Genomic DNA, 25,790 nt, shown 5'->3' on the forward strand with positions numbered 1-25,790 from the left:
GACGGTCACCGGCTACCTCTGCGGACAGTAGACAGTGCCACGTGATAGCACTTAAAGGGGTTGTCCCGCGCCGAAACGGGTTTTTGTTTTTTCAATAGGCCCCCCCGTTTGGCGCGAGACAAACCCAATGCATGTGTTAAAAAAAACCAAACCGTTTAGTACTTACCCGAATCCCCGCGCTGCGGCGACTTCTTCCTTACCTTAGCAAGATGGCCGCCGGGATCTTCACCCACGATGCACCGCGGGTCTTCTCCCATGGTGCACCGTGGGCTCTGTGCGGTCCATTGCCGATTCCAGCCTCCTGATTGGCTGGAATCGGCACACGTGACGGGGCGGAGCTACGAGGACCAGCTCTCCGGCACGAGCGGCCCCATTCACCAGGGACCCCAAGACCGGACTGCGCAAGCGCGTCTAATCGGGCGATTAGACGCTGAAATTAGACGACACCATGGAGACGAGGACGCTAGCAACGGAACAGGTAAGTGAATAACTTCTGTATGGCTCATAATTAATGCACGATGTACATTACAAAGTGCATTAATATGGCCATACAGAAGTGTATAACCCCACTTGCTTTCGCGGGACAACCCCTTTAAAAGGGGTTGTCCAGGATAAGAAAAACATGGCTGTTCTCTCCCAAAAACTAGCACCACTCCGTCCATAGGTTGTGTGTAGTGTTGTAGCTAAACTCCACTGAAGTACACGGGAGCTGAGCTGCAATACCAGACACAACCTTGGGACATGGGTAGCACTGTGTTTGGAAGAAGCAGCCAAGTTTTTATAACCCTGGACAACCCCCTTAAACAGGCTATACCAGGCTCACAAATGATGCCATAGCCACAGGATGGGGATAACTTGCTGTTTGGTGGCTGTCTCACCATTGATACCCCTGCTGTCCCCTCTCTGCTTGTCACTGTGGGGTCGCTTCTTTCCCCACAGTGATGTCAGAAAGAATGTAGCACCGGTCGAGCATGCGCGGTCGGTGCTCCATTCATTTCCAACAGGGCTGACAGAAATACCCAAATGCTTGTCACTTGGCTATCTTTGCAGGTGAATGGAGCATCAGCACACTTGTGTGATCAGCGCTCAATTCAGTCTTCTTCTCACTGTGGGTGTGCAGTAAGCTTACAGTGAGGGGGAGAGGGTACATGGGACTATCATTCCCGGGATCAGCAGTGAGAGCCCACAGGTTATCCCCAATCCAAAGGAGAGGGAATAATTTATGATCCTGGTATAGCCCTTATAAGTAACTGATTGGTGGAGTAGAAGACTGACTGCTGCTCCACCAATCACTGAAGGCCTGGGTTCAGTAAAGAAGAAAGTGGAGGAAGCCTAGCAGTTTCCACTTTCTTGTCTCCCTCTCTGGCATTGGCGGCACAGTGTGGCAGCCAGATGAAAGTTCTGAACCCCCAGTCCAGTGGAAGGCTGATCTCTGGCTGCTCCTGGGGCTGCCGGCGGAAGCTGCATACCGATAATCCCATACACTATCTTGGCGTGTAAAATGCGCCAAGACAGTGCATGCCGTAATTGTTTTTGTTCTCTAGGCCACACACCTCCCTTCCTGGTGTGTCTGCACGGCGTACATCACGCTCTGGGCCACATACCTCCCTCTGGTGTGTCTGCACGGCGCACATCACGCTCCGGGCCACACACCTCCCCTTTTGGAGTGTCTGCACGGCGCACATCACGCTCTAGGCCACACACCTCCCTCCTTGGAGTGTCTGCGCGGCGCACATCACGCTCCAGGCCACACACCTCCCTCCTTGGAGTGTCTGCGCGGCGCACATCACGCTCCGGGACACACTCTTCCCTCCCCAGTGTGTCTACACGGCGCACATCACGCTCCGGGCCACACACCTCCCTCCCCGCTGTGTCTGCATGGCGCAAATCACGCTCTAGCTCACACACACCTTCCACCCTGGTGTGTCTGCATGGCGCACATTACGCTCTGGGCCACACACTTCCCTCCCTGGTGTCTCTGCACGGCACACATCACGCTCTAGGCCACACACCTCCCACCCTGGTGTGTCTGCATGGCACACATCACGCTCTGGGCCACACACCTCCCACCCTGGTGTGTCTGCATGGCACACATCACGCTCTAGGCCACACACCTTCCACCCTGGTGTGTCTGCACGGCGCACATGACGCTCCGGGCCACACACCTTCCACCCTGGTGTGTCTGCATGGCGCACATCACGCTCCGGGCCACACACCTTCCACCCTGGTGTGTCTGCACGGCGCACACCACGCTCTAGCCCACACACACCTCCCTCCCTGGTGTGTATACACGGCGCATATGACGCTCTGGACCACACACCTACCTCCCCGGTGTGTCTACACAGCACACATCACACTCTCGGCTACACTCCTGCCTCATTCTTATAGCCCGGCATCTCCTGCTAGCTGATTGCACACGGCTGAGATTTTTGCGCAAAATTTGTGCATTGCAGGGTGCACAAATATGAACCCCATTCTTTTGAAAGGGGTCATATACAAGTAATTTTTTTCCTGCATCACAATTGGGGGAAAAAAATTGCAGCATGTCCTATCTTTGGGCATACCCCTGCAGGGCCCATTGTTTTCAATTGGGCTGGCGACAGCACCGTACTGCGTGCTAAGTGCACGCAAGTGCAATGCAATGTCTCTCTCTTTAAAATAATTGGAAACGCTCTACAATCCTCTGCCGCGCCGATGGATCGCTACATCCCCGAACTGATGGGAGGCAGTTTTGATATAAAAACGGCTCACATCTGCGGTGAAATCACATGTTAGCGAGCGCAATATTAGGTCGTGATTCATGGCCTGATTTTGCACTCGCCCGTGTGAAACTAGCCTAAGGGCAGCTTTACACAAGCGTAAGCCTAAATACACTCTCTGAAACGCAACCTAGTTGCGCATGAGGTAGATTTTCACGCGTCTGCCTATAGTACTGTTCTTTTTGCACACGCACGTCCAGTTAACTCGTGCGCACGCCGTACCACTTTTGTGGGTTAATACGTTTTTTAGCCTAAATTGGTTCAGATGTGGGTTTCTTTTTCCGTTTTGCGCAGTATCTGCACACCTCCCATAGACTTATATGGGGGGCTTTGCTCCGAAAAACACACAAAGACAGAGCAGGTTCTATTTTTCTCCGCACGTGTGAATTGTACGATCAATGGGTTCTGTATGCTGTGTTTTGCGCACATATATTTTACACGCAAAAACATGCGCCACTACGGTCGTGTGAAGAAACCCTAATAATCTCTCAGAAGCCGATGTTACATGGAGGCTGAATATCTTGCGCAATGTTATATTACAATGGTTTTCTCTCAGACGTGCCCAGTTTATGGGGGACATTCAGACAAATACACCCTGTTTCATGGGATAACATTATGAGGTGAGGGTTCAGGTGGTAACCACCAAGGATATTCTGCTGAGTGCTTCTAGGATGATATAGGGCGGGTTATATGCACCCCATGGTGCCTGACTGGTACCATGGGGTGCATATAACCCGCCATAGGTACATAGGTAATGCTTGTGATACACTACAGGAAACCTTGGCGTCACCATGGAGACAGCCGCAGCTCAGCAGAGGGATGACGTCATCCAGGAAGCGGTCATGTGACTGCTGTGTGTAACATGTCGGCGGCCGGGAGCAGAGAGGAGCGGGCTCTCTTATCACAGACGTGTTGGCGGTATTTCCCGGCGCTGTGCAGCGGTGACTGTCGGCGGCGAGCCCCGGACCGGCGGACGCTGCAGATTGCACTGTTCGTCTATTGCTGGCTTCATGTGAGCGCCAGGTACAGTGAGCCGCTCTGGCGTAACTTATGTGTCCTGCCGTGTGAGGTCGGCAGTTGGACTGTAGTGTGTGCGGCCTTATATACGTGTCGTGTGGTCACGTGATGCAGCAGTTTACAGCGTGGGCTCATCAGAGTGTGAGAACCAGAAGTTGCTGTTATGCTTAACTCCTAAGTGGCCGGACAACTTTTTTTATTTTGCCTAATATTTCCATTATAAGACCCATAACTCCTTGATCTAGCGTATGAGGGAGAGATGGAAAACTGACCTCAGATATTGCAGAATTGTCTTTGGGTTTTGTTTTTACGGCGTTCAACTATGCGATAAAAACAACATTTAAAAAAACTTATGTGGATTTGTATGAATACTTCAATATCAAGTTTTGTATAGGGTGTTCCCGCAAGAAAATCGTGGCAAGATCGCCCTCCTTTTTTTCCCCTTACAAAGTCATTGCTGCCACTTGCAAATTTTTATTTATTTTAATTTTTTTCCACCCTTTTTTTTTTTTTTTATAAAGTGAAAGTCAGTAGGACTTTCCAATGTTAAAATTGCAACACAAGTTTGAATGCTCTCTCCAACCCCAACCCCAGTGTTGCCTATTACTATATGATACATTGAACGATCAGTGCCTAACCGACACAATAGAAGCCCGAGCCGGCACAGATTTTTATGGTGGCTGAAGTGAATAACGAACAAGAAGCATCGTTGGCTGCCTTTAAACTAAATGATATCGTTTAGTTTTACTCATTTGCACAGCTTCCTGAATAATCGTTCAGTCTAGGGCCTCTCTCACACGCGTGGTTTTTTGTTGTTGTTGTTTTTTGGGTTTTTTTCAGCATTTTACACTGCATTTTCAGCACTGAGCTAAACGCTCTACAACATTGCCGTACATTTCAATGGGGCTTCTCAGACAAGCATTAAAACGCGGCGATTTTAAAGTGATGTCCGTTTTTGACAGCGTTAAATGCAGGTTGCGGGTTGTTCCCCGAAAATGAGCCCTAGCTACACCACGTGTTAAAAAAAAAAAGGCAATACTTGCCCAGCAGGCGCCGTCATGGGCCCTCCCACTGTTCTCTGGCGTTCCTGCAGGCTTCTGTGCAGTTCTCAGCGCCGACAGAACATCTCTTGCTAGTAACTGGAATTGAAAACCCCGCCTCCAGAAGAGATTGCTCTGATTGGCTGACCTGCTGCACTCGAGAACCAATCAGAGCCAGCACTCGATGCACCAATCACAGCCATTCAATGAATGTAAAAATAGGAAGACCACCCGGATATAGCGCAAATCCTCCTGCAATGCCTCCAGTCTGATGCATATTGGCCCTCTTCTTTTCTCTCTACCACACCATTTTCACAGATTTTTGGCCGTTGACACTGTGCACTTATATATAAGTCGAAAATTATGTAAGTTGTATGTGTTCTTTCATAGGACCTCCATGGTTGACGACTTGCTGCTGCCCTATGACGTGTCTTCCAAGCACGGTCCAAGCCGTAGTCACCGTGAGACCAGAAGCTGCCTGCCCCTTACTCATGGGAATACGACACATGAGATGTGGCCCGGTAATAACGACACCGTGCGCCCAGTGGCCGCGACTACAACGTTTGTATCAATCCTTACTGATGGCGTGAAGAAGACGGTTTACGGTCACTTCACTTTTGTAAATAACTCTTTGAGGACGTTGTCTGTGCTGGAGCCCGGGGAGCCGGGGAGTTGTACTAGAAACATTACAGCAACCGTCGAAGAAACTGCCAAATATGGGAAATGCATAGTTGCCCAAAATGGAGGATTTTTTAATACTGCAACTAGACAGTGTCTTGGGAATATTGTGAGTAATGGCAGACAGGTGCAGAATTCCGGAGGGGTTCAAAATGCACAGTTTGGCATCCGTGCAGATGGTACATTGGTTTTTGGGTGAGTACTATGTGCAAACTCATGCTCTACTTGCTGTTCTGTTGTGTGTGTTCTATATTTTTTTATTTTAGTCCTTTAAGCACCACTCCAACAAAAAACACTTTCCATCCCTGCCCCCTCACTTGATAACCTATCACACTCTGGAGGTTTCTTCTGTGTATTCCAGCCGATTATAAGCAGTACAGCCCCCGTCTGATGCTTATCAGCCACCATAAAAGGCAGTCGACAGCACTGTCTGGAACAGAGCCACTGACTATATTGCTGCCTACACAACCCTTTCCAAGCCACTGTCTGACGTCTAAAGACATTATGATTTAAGGGCGCATTCAGACAACCATATATCGGTTGGGTTTTCACGCCCGGCCGATATACGGAGTCCCTCTCTGCAGGGGGAGGAAGCTGGAAGAGGCGGGAGCAGTGCACTGAGCTCCCGCCTCCTCTCAACCCCTTGCCACTATTTGCAATGGGAGGGGCGGGGTGGGGCGGAGCTAAGTTTCCGGGCATAGCTCTGTCCCCATCCCGCCCTCCCATTGCAAATAGTGGCGAGGGGCGGAGAGGAGGCGGGAGCTCAGAGCACTTCTCCTGGTACTTCCAGCTTCCTCCCCCTGCAGAGACAGTCGTCGTATATATCGGCTGGGCGTGAAAACCCAGCCGATATACGATCGTCTGAATGCGCCCTAAGGCTGTACAGCTCTGATGTTAGAAAACGTCCGTCGGGGTTCTCTTACTGTATATTGCCAGCCCCTCTGCTGTCGGAGCCTATCCAACGTGTCACCTCATGCAGTACTGGCTTTAGCCAGCAGATAGCGCTGTTTGTATAACGGCAGAAAAAGAGTAAGCCCCCCAGGAAAACCAGGATACAAATTGGATAGGAAAGAGTTAAAATAACACTTGACTTGGTTACTGCATATAAAAAAAACTTTTAAGTAACTTACAATTTTCACTGCAATATGAATCATGTGGATTGCCTTATAAAGTTGCAAAAAGGAATTGGATGCATTATAGGCGAAGTAAGGCCTCCTTCCCACGAACGGATTTCCGCCGCGTAATTCGCGGCGAAAATCCGCTGCGTTGCACGCAGCTATTAGGTTCTATTGAACCTAATAGCTCCATGCTCACGATGCGTAATTCCACCGCGGAATTACGCACCGCGATTTCTCCCGTCCTCACCCGCAGCATGCTCTATTTTCTGCGGGTGAGGACGGGCTGTACGCACTGACGGCTTCCATTGCAGTCAATGGAAGCCGTCCATTCACGCTATCTCCCGCTGTAACCAGCGGGAGATAGCGTGAAAAAACGCTTTCCCGCCCACCGCCGAGCGTCATATGACGCCAAATGACGCGGTCCGGCCGCGTCACGTGACACGGCTGGTGACGCGAGAGCGGTGGGCGGTGACGAGCGGTGACGAGCGGTGACGCGGCGGTGGTGGGCGGGGAAGCGATTTCACGCTATCTCCCGCAGGTAAGTATAGGGGCTCTGGGGGGCGCCGTGACGGGCTTCACAGCGGAATATTACGCTGCGGAGCCCGTCACGCTCGTGGGAAGGAGGCCTAACCCTATACTATCCCCTACCATTAAGAATAAGCTAATACAACTTTATATTTTACACCAGTCTTATCTCACCCCTGTTCGTTTACAAAAAAAAGGGGTAAAATCCAGACCCACCTGCCGTATCTGGCTGGAAGATACTGGTCAATATGATAATCCCCCAAGAAAAAGTAACATACCAACATAGGGGTTGTGCAGACAAATTTAAAAACAATCTGGGGCTTGTAGCTAGACTTGCATTCTACATAGCTTATTGATTAATTTTCCTCCCCCCCCCTCCACCCCCTTCCCTTTTTCTCCCATATTCTCATTTATTTTTTCCCCCTTCTATTTCCCTTTCTTGGAGACATTTAATTACATAAACGTGAATACAGGTTTGATTGTTAAAACAATTTAATAGTCGTTCTGATTCTGTTCCATATTTACAGATATGCCAACTTATTCTCGTTACATTCTAGTGTTAACCAATGCAGAAGTAATGTTTAGCCAGCTTTTAATGGACTTGACAATGTTCTTCATCGGTAACTAAAACAAAGTTAAAAAAGTATGCCTATTCTAAGATATACAGTAGGGACAGAACCTGATATCAAGTGATGTAATATGCATGTGCTATACGAATAAAGGGGATTATTATATACATGCTCAGACTTAAAATATACATGCAAAGGGATTTTGGAGTAGTTGCATATATCCATCAAGTAGATGGGCACTTGCTCCTTTTTCCTTTGCAACGTATGGACTCCATGGAGTCCTTTTTTTCTCAAGACTGAACCCCTGGATCAGTGGATTTGCAGGTTTGGGTTGAATGCGATATAACAGTTCATGTTGTATCCGCCTGTTTTGTAGATATTTATCAGAAGAGGAGGTGCTGAGTACGGAGAACCCCTTTGTGCAGCTGGTGAGTGGAGTTGTGTGGCTGCTGCGCAATGGTGAGACATACATCGAACAGAGCAAGATCATCGAATGTGACGAGACTCAGAATACTGGTAGGTGGAAACATGCCCGAGTAGACCTCATCCATCTACACATTGCCCTGTAGATACCCGGTACCCCCCAAAATAAGACAGGGTCATATATTTATTTTTGCTCCAAAAGATTTAACCTTTTTTATATGTATAGCTGTCTGGACCCTATTTAAGTTGTCTTTTATTAACTGTAACTTTGGCTTATTTTTGGAGTAGGGTTTATATTTTCAGAACCCTACAAAACATGAAAATTCATGCTGCATCCTGGAAAAGCATGCTAGGGCTTATTTTGGGGTATGTCTTATTTTCAGGGAAGCAGGGTATTGGAGTACAACTGTGGATCTGAGAATCGTTGTTTTCTGCATGTGTAAATTCGGACAGATTTTTGGCTTATTGCGGTGCGTCCACTTGTATTTTGGTGCCGATCCACATTAAAATCCACACTGTTCGATGCAGATTTTGACTTTGATCTGCAGTAGATTTCACCCTTTCAATTGAAGGGGTTAAAGCTGCTGCAGATCCACATCAAAATCACCACCAATGGTGCAAATTTTCCACTGTGGATAATCGGCACCAAATCGGCTACATGTGAAGACACTCTTAGGCTGGGTTCCCACAGGGTGAATTCCCGACGGAAATCCCACGGTTTGGCCGCTGCTTCAAAACCCGCAGCAGTTTTAAAGCGGCCCGGCCGCACGCTCTTCCGCTGCGTCCGGCGCTCCCACAGAGGAGAGTGCGGCCGCAGCGGGGGAAAAAATGGACATGCTGCGGACAGCAAATCCGTGCCGCAGCAGCGGCTTCTGCTGGCTTAGCCGCAGCGGATTTGCCGTCCCTTGTGGACGAGATTTCTGAGAAATCTCATCCACATGGCTGGCTAATCCCAGGATTAGCGGCCGCATGCGGATTTGCCGCGACAAAATTCCGCGCGGGAAATCCGCCCCGTGTGAACCCAGCCTTAAAGGGGTTGTCTCACGAAATCAAGTGGGGTTATACACTTCTGTATGGCCATATTAATGCACTTTGTAATATACATCGTGCATTAAATATGAGCCATACAGAAGTTATTCACTTACCTGCTCCGTTGCTAGCGTCCCCGTCGCCATGGTTCCGTCTAATTTCGGTGTCTTCTTGCCTTTTTAGACGCGCTTGTGCAGATGGGTCTTCTCCCTTCGGCTCCGCTCGGCAGCATCGGTGTTTTGGCTCCGCCCCCTTGTAGCGTCATCGCGTAGCTCCGCCCCATGACGTGTGCCGGTTCCAGCCTCCTGATTGGCTGGAATCGGCACGTGACGGGGGCGGAGCTACGCGATGACGCGTACAAGGGGCGGAGCCAAAACACCGATGCTGCCGAGCGGAGCCGAAGGGAGAAGACCCATCTGCGCAAGCGCGTCTAAAAAAGCAAGAAGGCACCGAAATTAGACGGAACCATGGCGACGGGGACGCCAGCAACGGAGCAGGTAAGTGAATAACCTCTGTATGGCTCATAATTAATGCACGATGTATATTACAAAGTGCATTAATATGGCCATACAGAAGTGTATAACCCCACTTGATTTCGCGAGACAACCCCTTTAAGAAGCAAAATCTTTAGGCCGGGTTCATATAACCGTTGTTTACTGCGTATTAAAAAGTAATCCGCAGGCATTTAATTGCATTGCCTTACGCAGCTCCACTCACATTAACATATCGGAATTGCGGAATTTGCGATGGCAAAATAGAACGCAGCATGCTCTATCTTGCCACATGTATACGCAAGACAGAGCCCATTGTTCGTGGCCTTTGGCTGATGGTGTGAGCATATTCTGGTCACATTTGCGACTGTAATACAGTTGAGTGTCCCAGCCTGACTGCGTGTATCTTGACCTGAACTGCGAGCATTCTAGTTTCCCATGATGGTCAGGAGACCCTTGGTCAGGCCCGGACACTCGTTAGTTGCATGAATACAGCCAAATTCAGCTTGTGTGAGACCAGCTTTATGCAGCCAATATGGCCAGGTATACTCATTATAGACTGCTCGTGTATGTGTACAAAATACAGATTTTTCCGGGTTTGTTCATTTTGCGTTTTCTCTCTTTCTTAGGTACTTTTAACGATTTTATAAATCTGAGTTCTGCTAGGACAGCTATTGGTCATGATAAAGATGGCCGACTTATTCTGTTCCATGTGGATGGCCAGACTAGAGAAAGAGGGTAAGTCTTTGGTGTTGGTGTTAACTACCGTGTTTCCCCGAAAGTAAGACAGTGTCTTACTTTCTTTTTATCCCCAAAAGCCCCACTACGTCTTACTTTCGGGGTATGTCTTATAATAAAAAAAGCATTACTCACCTCCCCCGGCGTTCTGTCGCGCTCCGGCAGGATGTCGCTCGCTCCTCGTCCCCGGCGCAGCATTGCTTTCTGAATGCGGGGCTTGAAATCCCCGCCTCCAGAAAGCTAATACACACGCCGTCAGCCAGTTACAGCCATTCAATGACAGCATTGAATGGCTGTGATTGGCTGAAGGCGCACGTGGCTTCAGCCAATCACACTATTCAATGACATCATTGAATGGGTGTGATTGCTAACACACGTGCGCCTTCAGCCAATCACAGCCATTCAATGCTGTCATTGAATGGCTGTAACTGGCTGACGGCGTGTGTATTAGCTTTCTGGAGGTGGGAATTTCAAGCCCCGCATTCAGAAAGCAATGCTCTGCCGGGGACGAGGAGCGAGCGACATCCTGCCGGAGCGCGACAGAACGCCGGGGGAGGTGAGTAATGATTTTTTTTTTTTCTCCACTACGGTATGTCTTACTTTCGGGGTACGGCTTACATTGGCCGACCCCCCCTGACACCCCCGATACGTCTTACAATCGGGGGTGTCTTACTATCGGGGAAACACGGTATGTTGATGTGTTAACATTTTTATAATAATTCTACCTTCACCTGTTATAATTTTCAATTTAAAGGGATTATCTGGGTCTGATTTGTGGAAGGAAACTATTGACCTATCATATCTGTAAGTTATTATCTCAGACTCAAGCAGGAGATGGCCCTTCTCTCAGTCCTCCCAGGAACTATCAAAAGTATTAAACACAGTGTCCTTAGATTCTTCATACTCGCAACCAGAAGGGTCATCCCCAGACTCTGGAAAACCACGACCCCGCCCCCCCTCAAGAGGGATGTGGGTAGAAGAAATAAACGACCTCATGCGCTTCGACGAGCTGGGGGCGGAGGAGGGCGAAACTCAGGAAAGATTTTACCATACCTGGCCGACGTGGACCACATTCAGGTCCTCTGAACGATTTAAGGTCTGGGTAGCTACGGGCCGTCCGTAGAAGACATTGGTAGACCCCAGAAAGCTCCTGGAAGTTGAGAGTGGCTCTTCCCCGGGATGGGCTCTACCGCCTCAAATCATACTCCAGAGATCCGCCACCGCCAGCTCCCCATATAAGCCTAACCCCCCCCCCCCCCCTCCCTCCCACCTATCCCATACCACCCTGTCTGTCAATTATGTTTTCGTTATAGTTTAAGCTTTGATAAGTTAGGGCAGTCTTCAACTGCCTGATTAGGAAGGAAAGAAAAGACGCATAGCCAAAGTCTTGTAATGTAAAGAATTTATTTACCTTTGTCTGTGATACTGCATGTCAATCCAAATTCATAAGCAAATGACAAATATATGTTAATGCCAGTAAAAATATGCGAATAAAAATATTTTGAACAGAAAGGGATTATCTGGGACTCAAATTACCTGTCTTTAGGATAGGTCATCAGAATTAAATTGGTTGTGGGTGGTGACGCCTGGTACCCCTGAGTAATTTAAAGTGGCCATGGCACTCAGGAAAGCGTGACAGCCTCCTTCAATCTGTGATCTTTCATCACTCACATGAGCTTTCTGCAACTTAACCTCATTTGTACAGACTGCAGCCATGGTCCCTTCAAACAGTTGGTGGGAGTGCAGATAGTCGGCCCCTTTAACCTAACCTTATATTTAAGTCCTGGATTAACCCCTTTAAATTTGTTACTAAAGGCCATTTACACGGAGCGATGATCGCTCAAAAATCGCTAAAAAGAGATCGTTTGAGCGATAAGCGTTGCATCTAAACGCACAGCCATCGTGCACTTTTCGGGCACTGCTAGCTGATCGTTAAATTCAGTCCAACCTAAAATTCGTCGTTCAGCCTTATCAGCAGTTCTCTATGGGTAGTGCTGATCGCATTGTTTCCCACTGGAGAACAAAAGAACTGAATGCAGATAAGAGCCCTTCAGCTACTAACTGCTTTCAGCTAAGGCTTCATTTGCAGGGTAATAAGGTACTAAGTGGCTGAGTAGCTACTTAAAAGTTTATGCAGAATGATCGCTCAAAGCTGTCACTCAAACTGTCGTTTGAGCGATCATCGCTCCATGTAAATGGGCCCCCTGCACACGGGTGGAGATTCCACGGTGGGATTTCCCACAGAATTTCCACCCGTGAAAGCTGCCATAGGATTGCGTTAGAAAACAAATTGCAGCATGCTCTATTTCAGTGCGGGTCTCTCAGAGCCCCGCACAGAAATGTCACTCCCCGGCACATCAAAGAGCCGAAGCCGCGGGAGAGGTGAGTGCCGCGCTGGTCCCTGCAGGGGCTCGGGTCGGGTCCCGTTGCGAGAATTCTCATAGCGGGATCCGACCCAGCTTTTTGTTTTCTTTGTTATTTTTGTTTTGTAACAATAATTTTTATTACATTTTAAACACTGGATGTGATTATGTAGACGGCTAAGGGTCCAATGCTGGTCTTAATATAACTTCTGCCAGCGCACAAAAGGCCTAATATATGAAGAAGCGCACCTCGGCTCCTTCACAGAAATCTATGCCAGCTGGTATAGATTTCTGATATAATTTCTGCACGTTTCTGGCATAAGTTATACATAAACGTGTTGATTCAGGGCTGCCATGACCCCTTTTTGGGAAAGTGTCGCAGAGCGTACCACATAAATAAAATAAAAAAAGATGTTTTGTGCAAGCAAGGGGTTGTGCCAAATTTTTCAAAAACATTTTTTTTTTCCCCGCCAAAAGAGCATTACTTAATATAGTATGCAGACCTCCTCGGGATATTGTATAGAAGTACTTAGTTGTTTTGCAATATTATGTTATCTTCATATTTTATACGGTCACCTGAAATGGTTTTTCATCCTTTTAGCATGAACTTGTGGGAGGTGGCTGATTTTCTAAAGAAGCAAGGAGTTGTTAATGCCATAAACCTGGATGGTGGTGGATCCGCTACTCTGGTTATTAATGAAGTCCTTGCCAGCTATCCATCCGATCACTGGTTTGTATGAATATGTAGATGTTAAAGATCAAGTTTTCATATTTTGTATTCTATGATCTGCATCATCATCATCAGCAGCATTTTTCAGTCTACACTAAGAGTCTCCTGTTGCTACCTATAGTTTATTTGCTGTTAGTATGACTTCTTATGTATTATGCAAGTTTAAGGGGTCATTCCAGCGAAAACACATTTTTCCATCCTTGCCCCCCTCACCTGATTGTTTGTCACAGTCAGGAGTTTTTCTCTGTATATTGCAGTCACTTCCATGCAGTGCGGCCTCCTGTCTGATTATTAGGCACCATTTTGATGCTGAACTTTCTCCCTGCTTTCTTTCTCTTTTTTTGCTATCAATCCCATGAGCAGCTACAGCCAGTACCATTTCTGCCTGCAGAGAGAACACTGTGATTATCCCTACTCTGTATAGTACTGTGCAAAGGTTTTAGGCAGGTGTGGAAAATGCTGCAAAGTGAGAATGTTTTAAAATGTAGAAATGTTAAGGGTTTTTTTTTAAGTAAAATGGAAAGTGAATGAACAAAAGAGAAATCGTACGTCAAATCAATATTTGGTGTGACCGCCCCCCCCTTTGCCTTTAAAACAGCATCAATTCTTCTAGATACACTTGCACACAGTTTTTGAAGGAATTTGGCAGGGAGGGTTTTTCAGACATCTTAGAGAACTAACCCCAGATCTTACATGGATGTAGACTTTCTCAAATCCTTCTGTCTGTTCATGTAATCCCAGACAGACTGGATGATGTGGAGATCAGGGCACTGTGGGGCCGTATCATCACTTCCAGGACTCCTTGTTATTCTTTATGTTGAAGATGGGCTCCAAATTTATTTTACAGCAGGACAACAACCCAAAACATACAGCCAATGTCTTTAAGAACTATCAGATGCCGTCTATTTTTGAAAGCATTTTTCCACACCTGCCTAAAGTTTTGGCAAAGTACTGTATATGCAGCTGTATAAGTATACAGTTAGGAGGCTAAACGATCATCTCCTTCATTATAACTGTGTGACAGGAGCCTCTAATCATCAGCAGTAACTGTAATAGGAGTTTCTGTATCCCCCTCTAAAGAGCTTGTGTGGTAGGGTCCATCACACAGGATTTATGCTGACGTTTTGAGAGAAACCTAAAGCAAAGTAAGGGCTCCCACCCACTGGCGTTTTTTTCTCCACTGCGATGCGATTCTAAAGTTAAAGTCTCGCATCGCAGTGCGAGGAAAAACGCCGGCAGATACCCAAAAATCGCTGGGATATCGCTGCGACATCACCAGTCTTTTCAATGGGGCCAGCGGCAGCAGCGCTAGCCCCATTGAAAAGATATGGAGAATGCCGCGGACTTCTGTCACAGCTGTGGCAGGAGTTGCCTTCATTCCCGCGGGGATGAAGGAATCCTCTGTCACAGCTGTGACAGCTGGGGCAGAAGTCCGCGGCATGCTATCCCATTGCTTTCAATGGGATCGGCACTGCTGCCGATCCCATTGAAGGCAGTGGTTTCTGACAAGCCCCGCAGAATGATTATCGGAGAAGGGCTTGAAATATAAGCCCTTCGCCGATAATCATCAAAAAGTGGTTAAAAAAATAATAAACAAGTTACTCACCTCTCCTGCTGTCAGCCGCGTCCTCCGGCTGGCTCCCCGGCACTGCTGTCCAGCACTTTCAGCAGACGGGGATTTAAAAATCCCCGCCTACTGAAAGGGCTGTGCAGATTGGCTGAGGGCTCAGCCAATAGCAGCTACTGCTTAGCTATTGGCTGAGCGCTCAGCCAAAGACAGATAGCTCTTAGCTATTCATTCATGAATAGCTAAGATATTGCTATTCATGAATGAATAGCTAAGAGCTATCTGCCATTGGCTGAGCGCTTAGCCAATAGCTAAGCACTAGCTGCTATTGGCTGAGCCCTCAGCCAATCCGCACAGCCCTTTCAGGAGGTGGGGCTTTTTAAATGCCCGTCTGCTGAAAGAGCTCAGTAGCAGTGCCGGGGAGCCAGCCGGAGGACGCGGCTGACAGCAGGAGAGGTGAGTAACTTTTTAATTTTTTTAACCACTTTTTGATGATTATCGGGGAAGGGCTTATATTTCAAGCCCTTCTCCAATAATCATTCTGCGGGGCTTGTCAGAAACCACTGCTTTCAATGGGATCGGCACTGCTGCCTCTTTCACACCAGCGTATCGAATTTTTTATTTTTTTTTCCAGCCGGCAGCATTGTGGCTGAAAATCGCATGGATGAGAAAAAGTCGTGACCAAGTCGCGCCTAAATCTCATATTTCCTCGCCCATTCACATGGCAGGGTGTGGTGTATATATGCCACACCCCTGAATTTCTTTGGTCGGGAGAAATCTTCGAAAAATCCTTATACTTGCTGAATAAGGCCAGCTGACCTATTTTAGTAGCGCTAGCCGCTGCTGAATTCCCTCCCCCGCCCTTTGCCTGCAATTCCCATAGAAGTCTATGGGAGCCATCAGCTAATCGCTGCTGAAAAATCGAACAGCGTATTTGGCTGCCAATGTCCTATCTCCGCCAGCCGGGTGTTTTTACACGGCTAATAATCGGCCAATTGAATGAATGCATTGGAATGCGTGTGAATAGAAAGGCCTGAAGTATCTGTTTTGCTCCCTATGTATGGGATGACTTCACTGTTACTTTCATTGTTGTATTTGCTTTCAAGAACCCTGTTGAAAGAATAAGAAATCTAAAACCTCTAGAGACTTTAAAAAAAAGAACTTTAAGTCTAAAAGGTTAAAGGAATTTTCTGGACTTATCCTCAGGATAGATCATCAATTGTTTGTTAGGGGGTGTCCGGTGACCAGCTGTTATCAGGCCTGCTGCTAGTACAGATAGTCAGAAGCTGACAGCTCAGTCCACATTGCAGCAGCCTCGGTTAGTAATGCAGGCACAGCTCCCGCTGAATTCAATGGGAGTTGTGCCTGCATTACCAACCTGGGCCATTTTTATTGCAGATGGAGTTGGCTTCAAGATCGGTCGGCAATGACTGCTGGCCTGATATCCGTTGATCTATCGGGGTCCTGAGCAGCTGACCCTTGCCAATGGACTATTGATGAACTATCCTGAGGTCATCAAACAAGAAAAACAATTAGAGCTTTCAAAATATTACCTGAGACAAACTTCCTTTATGGAATGGCTAAACCTCGGTGTTGAGGGCGTTTCCTGTATGGCATATTGAGAGGATACATCGGTTATAGATTTTGTTGTTTTTTTTGTTGTTTTGTTTGTTTTATTTATTGATAAAGTTTTAATTTTTGTCCACAGTGTGTTTAATGCAATGTGGCGTTGCCCACGGAATGTATCTACAATTATTTGTGTCCATGAACCCTTATGTGATCCCTCTGACTGTGGAGGCCACGGACAGTGCGTTGCGGGAGAGTGTCACTGTACAGGCTATTGGACAGGGAGTTCTTGCGAAGTTCCAAGCTGTGGACCATCGAACTGCAGTTCTCATGGCACCTGCAGACCGAGTATGTATCTTCCTTCATATACCGGGTTATTCAAAAAGGAGCGGATTTGGGGGATTTAATAACAAACTACAAAAGACAGGTACACTATTCGCGCATCATTGAAAAAGAGAAGGGTTAATTTTTTTTTTCTTTCTATGACCTACCAGTAAGGCCCCCTGTCCACGACCGTGAATTCGCCGGAGGTAAATCGCCGTCGAATCACGCAGGCTGAAGCTTTCCATAGTGTTGCTATGGAAAGCTCCGACTCCGTGTCCACAAGCAGAGAATCCTTGCGATTCTCCGCTCGCGGCGGGCATTTCGCAGCATGCTGCGAATTGCCCCCATTCTCCGTGGTCAGCCTATGTATTAGATTAGGCTGACCGGTGGAGATACATGTGTGGCTCCTTCTCCTGGGCAGCGGCTTCCGCAGCGGAGATCTGCCGCGGGACTTCGCAATGCCTGTGGACAGCCGGCCTAACTTTCATTTTCTGCCTCACTGCAGCACTGTTTCTTGTTGTTTATAGGAAAATGGCGACACCACAGAAGAAATAATTAAGTGTGAATCTGTTGTTCAAGTGCAACGTTGATTCCAAAAACACCCGCCTCATCACAGTAGTGGCTCAAATTTAGTTGCGTATGAATACGCACTTCATAATATTTTAAACGAGACACCCAGCTCTGCTTTGTGACAGAAAATGGGCCTCTTGCGCACGAACGGGGTTAAGTTGCGGAATCTGCAGTCGTCTTCCTCGAGGAAGATCCACTGCATTCCGCACCAATTCAAACCAATGGAGCATCCGCATTTCTGCTCACACGATCAGACAGCGACTGTGATTTTCCTCTCATGGAAAAAAAACCCGCAGCATTCTCTATTTTTGCATGGATTTCATGCAGACTGCTTTCGTTGAAGCCAGTGGAAGCAATCTGACCCGTGGCCCCTCAGAAATTGACAGGCGATGACACGGGAAAAGAGGAAGTTTAAGAAAAAAATCTGTACTACACATGTCCAACGGCAAACCATGTGAACCGTCGGCAGTACAGAGGAAAAGGCAAAACTACAGGTACACCGGCCGGCCACAGGGTCGGATTCTGCTGTGGGCTCCCGCACACGGAGTCTGACCCGTTTGTGTGCAGACGGCCTTACTGGTACGTCATAAAAAACTTTGAACCTTCTTCTATGTGGATTGTGTACTTGTCTTCTGTAGTTTGTTTGTAATTAAATCCTCAAATGTACTGCGCTATACTTATTAGTGATGGCCGAGCATACTCGCTAAGAGCAATTGCTCGAGCGAGCATTGCCCTTAGTGAGTACCTGCCCGCTCGAGACAAAAGGTTCGGGTGCCGGCGGTGGGCAGGGAGCTGCGGGGAGGAACGGAGGGGAGATCTCTCTCCCCCCTGCTGACTGCCTCTACTCACCGCTCCCCCGCGCCGGCACCCGAACCTTTTGTCTCGAGCGGGCAGGTACTCTCTAAGGGCAATGCTCGCTCGAGCAATTGCCCTTAGCGAGTATACTCGCTCATCTCTAATACTTATTTTAAGAGTCATATCTCTGTAAATATTTTTGTAATGACTGCTTGTTCTATGTCCTTTTACAGGTGGATGTGTTTGTGACCCTGGCTGGATGGATAGTAACTGCAGCAGTGGTAAACTTTAATCCATTTTTCACAATTAAAAATTGACTTTTGTGATAGAGCTTTAACCCCTTCAGTGGCAGGTTTATTATTACCTTGTCATTAGAGATGAGCGAGTATACTCGCTAAGGCACATTACTCGAGCGAGTAGTGCCTTAGCCGAGTATCTCCCCGCTCGTCTCTAAAGATTCGGGGGCCGCCGCGGGTGACAGGTGAGTGATCTCCCCTCCGAATCCCCCCCCCCCCCCCCCCCGAATCTTTAGAGACGAGTGGGGAGATACTCGGCTAAGGCACTACTCGCTCGAGTAAAGTGCCTTAGCGAGTATACTTGCTCATCTCTACTTGTCATGGCTTAGAGGGCAGGTTTTTTTAAATACGAGTCAACAATGCAATCTCACAAGTATTTATTAAGGAATGCAACAATCACATCGCAACATTGTTTTGTAATGAAAGAATACATTATAACAATTTTGGAAAATAATTTCCAAACTTTGGAGGAAGGAGATTTCCCGGGCGTGCCTCTAAAGGGGTTTAATAATTTATTTACACAATGAAGAAAAAGGCATGGAGGCTAAAATAAGACAAGTGGATAGGTGGGCAGCCTAAGGGAGAGACAGGACTAATACCACAAGCTATTACTGATTGTGAGAGGGGTATTCTGACCAATGACATTTTATGCCATAATTGTCTTATAGGCATCTTAGAAATTGTAAAGATCTGCAACATTCATCAACTTGCTGCAGTGTTCTGAAAGTTTACAGCTTGCTTTAAAATCCGCTGGCTTTTTTTTTCGAAAGTGTGTAAAAATAAAAATTGCAAGCGTTCTGTAATGTGTTGCAGATTTTCATTGCAGTCTGCATATGGCCTTAGTAATATGAATCCTTGCAGAACTAGTCTTGATTTATGATCTAGTTCCCATGCTACCTTGCCTGCATCAAAGTCGATGTATCACCTATATTTTATTTACTAATTAAACAAATTTGTCCCAAGGTCTATACTTATCTCTATTCATAGGATGGTGCCTCATTAGTGCGGGGCTGACTGGTGGGACCTCCATTAATTATGAGAACAGCTGCCCCCCTGTATGAATGGAGCGATGGTCCAGCATGCATGCTGCCTCTTCATTTATCGCTGAGACTGCTGAAAAGATGCAGAGGTCTAAATGTTAGCGCCTGCAGTAAAATCTTGGTCATTATCCTAATCTATGTAACGACTTTCAATATAGAAGACAAAATCAAATTATTAAACAGACATATGAGCACATTAGGTCAGTATCTGTATGGAGATATATATCTCCATATGTGTGTGTGTGTGTAATTAGTGTGTACATGGGCACATTAGGTCAGTATCTGTAGGCCAAAAGTAGGAGTGGGGCATAGAGGTGTACCGGAATGATTATTTTGGACCTCTCATACTGTCACATGAAAGTAACCTAAAGCTACTTTCATTGAGTGAAGATTTGATCAGTATATAAAATTTCCTTTTTTCTTTCCAGCTTGCAATGAAGGATACTATGGAGATGGATGTGCCGGCGTATGTCACTGCCAGAACAATGGGACATGTGATCATGTTAAAGGGACTTGTAAATGCCCGGCAGGATTCGCAGGACTGTACTGTGAAGAAGGTAATTCCTTATACTTTGTCACATATTTCATCACACCTTATACGAACTCGAAATCAATAAGCTTTACTTTTTTGTCCGTTCATAGCAGAAAAAAAAAATTTTATAGCAGGAAAAAGCTGATGCTCAAGTAGCTTTATTGTAAAGAACAAGCACTTGTCCCTCGTGTCACCTCTGTTTCCTCATTGATTGTAAGCTCTTGTGAGTAGGGCCTTCACTCCCCAAATTGTTTATTAATTTGCTACCATATGTAATGTCTGAGTCTTGTCCTTGTTCCCTCTAATTTGAGAAGTGCTGCAGAATATGTTGGCACTATGTAAATAGATTATTATTACTACAGCATACATGTATTCTAATATATAGAGAGCTGCAGAATGCTGTTCGGTCGGACTGATTCTCTGACTGCTTGGTCTCTAGTTGCTCCTGTCTTCTCTGCACTCATCTAAGTTGAATTGTGATCAAATCAAAAGTGATCAATTTTGATTTGATTAGAGTTAAATTTAGAAGATCATTCAGGAAAAGACAGAAGGGACCGGAGACCGAGCCATCGGACAGTCGGTCTTCTTTCACACAAGCGCATATCGGCCGGCCTTTTTCACGGCTGGCTGATATGCGCTGTGATCTGATACATTGGAATCCAATGCATCAGATCACATGGGCGTAGTACTGAGACGTAAAAGCGTCTGGCAAGGCCAATATAGCGCCGGGTGTTTTTACATCTGGCCCAAAAGATAGTCCTGGTACTATCTTTTGGGCCAGAATATGCCTGCCACTGCATAGGCTCCTATGGAAGCCCATAAGAGCGGCCGTAGGTGGGAGGGAGTTTAGCAGCGTGGTTGCTACACTCCCTCCCTTTGTCGTCTTCACAAAATTATTACTTTGTTCAAAGGGCAATGTCAGCAACATGAGGATGCGTCTATTATAAATAGTATTAGCATGTATTACGTTGGCATTCAATGGATGATATACCGCTAATTAAGAAATGAGAGGAATGATATTCAAATAGAAGTGTATTTACACCTATAAAGCACATACGTGCAGTCTTGCATCTCACACTGTATATATATTTTTTATTCTAGTGTGCCCATTTGGCTTTTATGGTTTACGATGCCAGGAGGTTTGCCATTGTGAGAAACAGTGTTACTGCCATCCTGTGACCGGAAGCTGCAACTTGACCAAAGAGCCGAGCGCACATGAGCTTTTAGTAAAAGGTTTGGTTTTTACTATCGTCCTTATTGTGGAAAGATTTTATTATATTTCTACATAGATTGCTACTTATTTGTGCATCTTGGGAAGTATGAACTTTTATTTTAGAGAAATCTATTCTAATATTTCAGTTGGCTCCTGCATGGAATCCGTGTTACAGGCCTCCTGGTGGAAGGATGTCCCCTCTGATGCCAAAGTAACTTACCTTGCTGAGTAAGAGTTTTGTTTTTTTTTCATTTAATAATATATTTAACTTTTTGATTTTTATTTAATTGTTGATTTAATAGAAGAATACAATGCAAACATTATATGTAGATATGGCAGTACAAACTGTGCAACACAGTTACAGATACCTGGTAGTTAGCAAAACAGCTACCCCTTTAAGACTTAGATTATACTGTATCTCGGAGACATAGTTTCTTTTTTAAGTTTTCACCCATCAACTGGAGAGGTGAAAATTAATAAATCAATGGGGTCCCACTGCTGGGACCCTCATCGATCCCGAGAAGGAGTCCAATCGGTCTTCGAGGGAACGGAGCGGAGGTCACGCAGGCACACCATTATGCTATTAATTTCAATGAGCTGGAGAGGCTACCCCTTTTAAAGGTATATTACCATCTTAGGTTGCTTTCACACTGCATTTACAGCGTCAGTTTGCATGCGTCAAATGTATCCTCCACATGCATCCAGTGGAGGACAGAAGAGTGCTTTTTTTTTTTTTTTAACTTGTATGGTGTAGCGCATGGTTTTCTTCTTGTTACATGGAGCCTCCCAATGTATACCTCCAATGGACACTGCAGTGCGAAACATGATATGCCATGACATAGTCTGTGGGGGTTCAACCTCTGGGACCCCTGCCAGGCTTCAAAATGAGCTGAATGGACCTCGCATTCTTTATCTCCTATATAGCAGGAAATGCTACACAACCCTATAGACCCAAATGAAAGGGCCTTGTTGAAGTTCTCTATACAGCGTTTGCCTGGGAGCATTGCTTTTCATAGAAAATAGAGAAGTAGTCACAGTACTTGGCATTAACGTTGTAAGGGTTGGTCACTCATAGTATAGCTTAGCGACATGCCATCGCTTAATTTGGCTCACTCTGCTTATGATGGTAATCTGTCCCAAGAAATTTGTTCTTCGCTTTGATATGCTTCAAATTTTAATTGGTAGTGGGTGAAACGGCTGTTTTTGCACTTTAAGCCGAACGGTCCAATTGGCAGCTACCCCCTATATGTACAGTCAGACACAGATGGCTGTCAATCACTGCTAGGACCACCCATTGGACTGTTCGGCTTAAAATGTGCAGAGATATAAATGAATACAACACAAGTAATACTGAATCTTATAAAACTATATATCAATCTGCTCAGCTTCTTCTGCTCTATAACATGATGCTTGCAGTCTGGACAGATGTTCAAGCTGACGGCTTCCCTTTAACCCTTTCCAATCAACTGTCTGCCGTCTTCCTACATTTTGATTGAAGCTTGTACAGCTCCAATGTCAGAAGACGTCCGATGGGGTATTCTTGCAGTCTATTGCCAGCCACTCAGCTTTCGGAGCCTCTCTGGCGCACACACACTGGCATTGACCAGCAGATGGCACCGTTGTATAACAGCAAAAAGAGAGAGCTTTTTAGGAAACCCTGAATCCAAAAGTTGGATTGTAGAGGGTTAAAAGAAACTATTGGCATGTTCATGCTCCACTTCGTCCACATGAAGCAGTGCCAAGTGCCCTGACCACTGAAATTGGTTTCACCCTGAAGTGTTGCAGATGAAAATTAGTTCTACATTTTAAATAGAAAAAAATTAATCAGAGAAGCTCAAGCACTTAATAATTGGAATGCCGAGTACATGTAAAATATGGTATCCTCTCATTAAATAAACATTAACAAAATTATGGCTCTACGCATCCCAAAAAACACAGCTATGTATCATCTATATTCTATTTTATGGCATAAAGCATTTAAACATTTTAAATGGCCACCAAAAATAGGAGTAAATTATACACTGCGAGGGGGGGGGGGGGGGAGAATTAAAAGGCTCAGCAGTCGGTGGATGATACTGGAGTGCATGCTCCTTGTTGAACAATGAGTACCAGCAAGCCAAGAGCAGGTTTAACACACGTGTGATCTGCTACGCCTGGGAACTCTGGGAGGCGCAGACACATAGTGGGGAGAGAAGATCGACTTTGAAAATGTCTGCCAGATTCCGGCTCTCACCAACCACATCAAACCTCGGTTGCAGTATGTATAGAAGACTTGTAGAGTGATCTCTGGCCAAATTTGCTTGTGTCTTTATAAATGAATAAGGACTGGATTGTGTGAACTTGTATCAAGTCTTAGAAACTCAGGAACACCTCGCACTGGAAAAAAATTGACTCTGGGTCTAACCGTATATATAGAAACCATTGGGGAGGAATAGAATGGATGCATTTAATATGAAAAGTATTATGTGAGTGAATAAAGAATCTTCTAGTGGAGCTGTTTAGGGACTGGTTCCTGCTGCGGGGGCCACACGGTGGATAATTTATTCCTCTATTTTGGGGCTATTTTATTTTTATTTATTGTATTTTACGGATAAAGCATTTATATATTTTTAGATAATCCATAGCTGTGTTTGTTTTGGATGCCTAAAGAGCTGTAGTATTAGTAAATGCGAAGATTGGGAGCCTGAGTGGCTCACCTCTGGCTTCAGTTTTTTATGGCCCATTTACCCGTAATGATGATCGCTCAAAATCCGTTCAAACGAACGAATTTGAGCGATAATTGTTTGGTGTGAATGCAAAAAAATTGCTCACTTGTCGTTAGCGGTTGTTTAAGCGGACTTTTCAGTCCACTTGAAAAAAAAAAAATCTTGTTAGCTCACTGGCTACTTGTCCTGTGTAAATGCTCCCCACTCAGCGCTTCCCATAGGAGTTGAAGCTCTGAGCAAGAAGCCCACAAGCCGCTGTCAAGTCTTTGTTTGAATGCTCTGCACAAGCGCTGAAGACCTTAGCAGTGACGTCGGCGCTCGTGCAGTCGTCCAAAAGGCTCTCGGCCCATGTAAAAGGACCTTTAGACAAGTATCTCCATACATACAAATGAGAAGATCAGCTAAGGGAGGGTGGCCATCCAGGGGACATTTCTTCCCAAGCCCAACATTGAAACTTTGTTTTGCTATGGTACTTCAGGGTAAAGATTGGTCCTGTGTAGTGAGAACCACGTCACTATTTCATGTTACCCCAGCTTGGGGTAACATGCGTCTGCTGACAGGTTCCCTTATTAAATAACTTTAGTCCAAGAATTGAGAAGTCAGCCAGTGCACAGGCAGTAGTAATAAGATGAACAATGTTTCCTGGTAGAAAATCCTCTCCATTGTTTCAAATATTGTGACGCCTCAATAATGAAAAGTATCGGGAAGTCGTGCTATAACTTATATAACTAGTATAACAGCTTTTATGTAACTGTTACTAAATACTTTATGAACAGCTTTTTCAGACTTCAACAAAAGCTCATTGTGTCAGTGTGACTTCTGAGGTATAAACATATGGACAGTTATATATGTTCTTACAATAGGGTAGCCTGCTGTACTATAAACAATCTCTCAAACTCTAGAAGAGAATCTTGCTGTGTAAACCTATTGTACCGAGCCATGGACCAAATGCCTAAAAAATCGGATCTGTATATGGGGGAAGCCTGACACCCCACCATGGTAAATGGAAATGAAGTATAAGCCATGTTAGATTTCAAAATGCCCAATTCTTTGTTACCCTGCGAAATAAGTACTGCCAGCAGGTTATATCCCCCTATTCCTATTGTATATATTTTTTTACATTATTGAACTGCGTGATCCTATATTTGTGTTTTGCAGGCGTGTATGGGCAGGATTAAGTTTCGCCCTTCTGGTGCTACTTGTGATCAGCATCGTGTTCAACATTAGACAGGTCTCGTTTTGTAAAGAAAGGCGTACCGACTGGACATATTCTTACCACCAGCTTCAAGAAATGAATGGAAACGTGGATGTTCCAGATATGTATGAGACCTGCGACTTGTATGACCCGGATATCGATGTGGATGCATTACATCATGAAACCAAGAGTTAAAGACCTTGGCAAATCCAGCTAGGATCAGTCAGCTCTACTATGCATGCTGTCCTATGCAGCAGTCTAGTGCCTTGTATGCACCCAGCGTTTTGGGTGTGAAACTTGAAGGAATGAATGCGTACATTAGCAGTCATTGCAATGTATAATATTCAGAAAAGTATTCTTGAATTTTTTTAAATGTGCAATATTTACATAGCCTTATTTTATTGGGTGGCTTGTGCTTTTTCAACACTGGATTGTCTGTGCTTTTTTAATGTTTTTTTTTATTGTTCACGTATGTAAAATTGCCAAAATGTGATGGTAAGTAGAGAT

At 45.8% G+C, this 25,790-nt stretch overlaps 1 protein-coding gene across 1 annotated transcript; it reads left to right on the forward strand.

Annotated features, from left to right (window-relative positions):
* Positions 1 to 3,588: 3,588 nt before the first annotated feature.
* On the forward strand, positions 3,589 to 25,790 carry NAGPA (N-acetylglucosamine-1-phosphodiester alpha-N-acetylglucosaminidase). Its single transcript, XM_066599656.1, has 11 exons — positions 3,589 to 3,782; positions 5,207 to 5,689; positions 8,083 to 8,222; positions 10,279 to 10,387; positions 13,352 to 13,480; positions 16,756 to 16,961; positions 18,536 to 18,583; positions 20,067 to 20,195; positions 21,272 to 21,403; positions 21,530 to 21,611; positions 25,247 to 25,790. Exons 1-11 carry the CDS (start codon positions 3,622 to 3,624, stop codon positions 25,476 to 25,478), a joined length of 1,851 nt encoding a protein of 616 aa, XP_066455753.1. The 5' UTR covers positions 3,589 to 3,621; the 3' UTR covers positions 25,479 to 25,790.

Source organism: Eleutherodactylus coqui, chromosome 4, assembly GCF_035609145.1.
Source record: "Eleutherodactylus coqui strain aEleCoq1 chromosome 4, aEleCoq1.hap1, whole genome shotgun sequence".
In the NCBI taxonomy this organism is placed as follows: domain Eukaryota; kingdom Metazoa; phylum Chordata; class Amphibia; order Anura; family Eleutherodactylidae; genus Eleutherodactylus; species Eleutherodactylus coqui.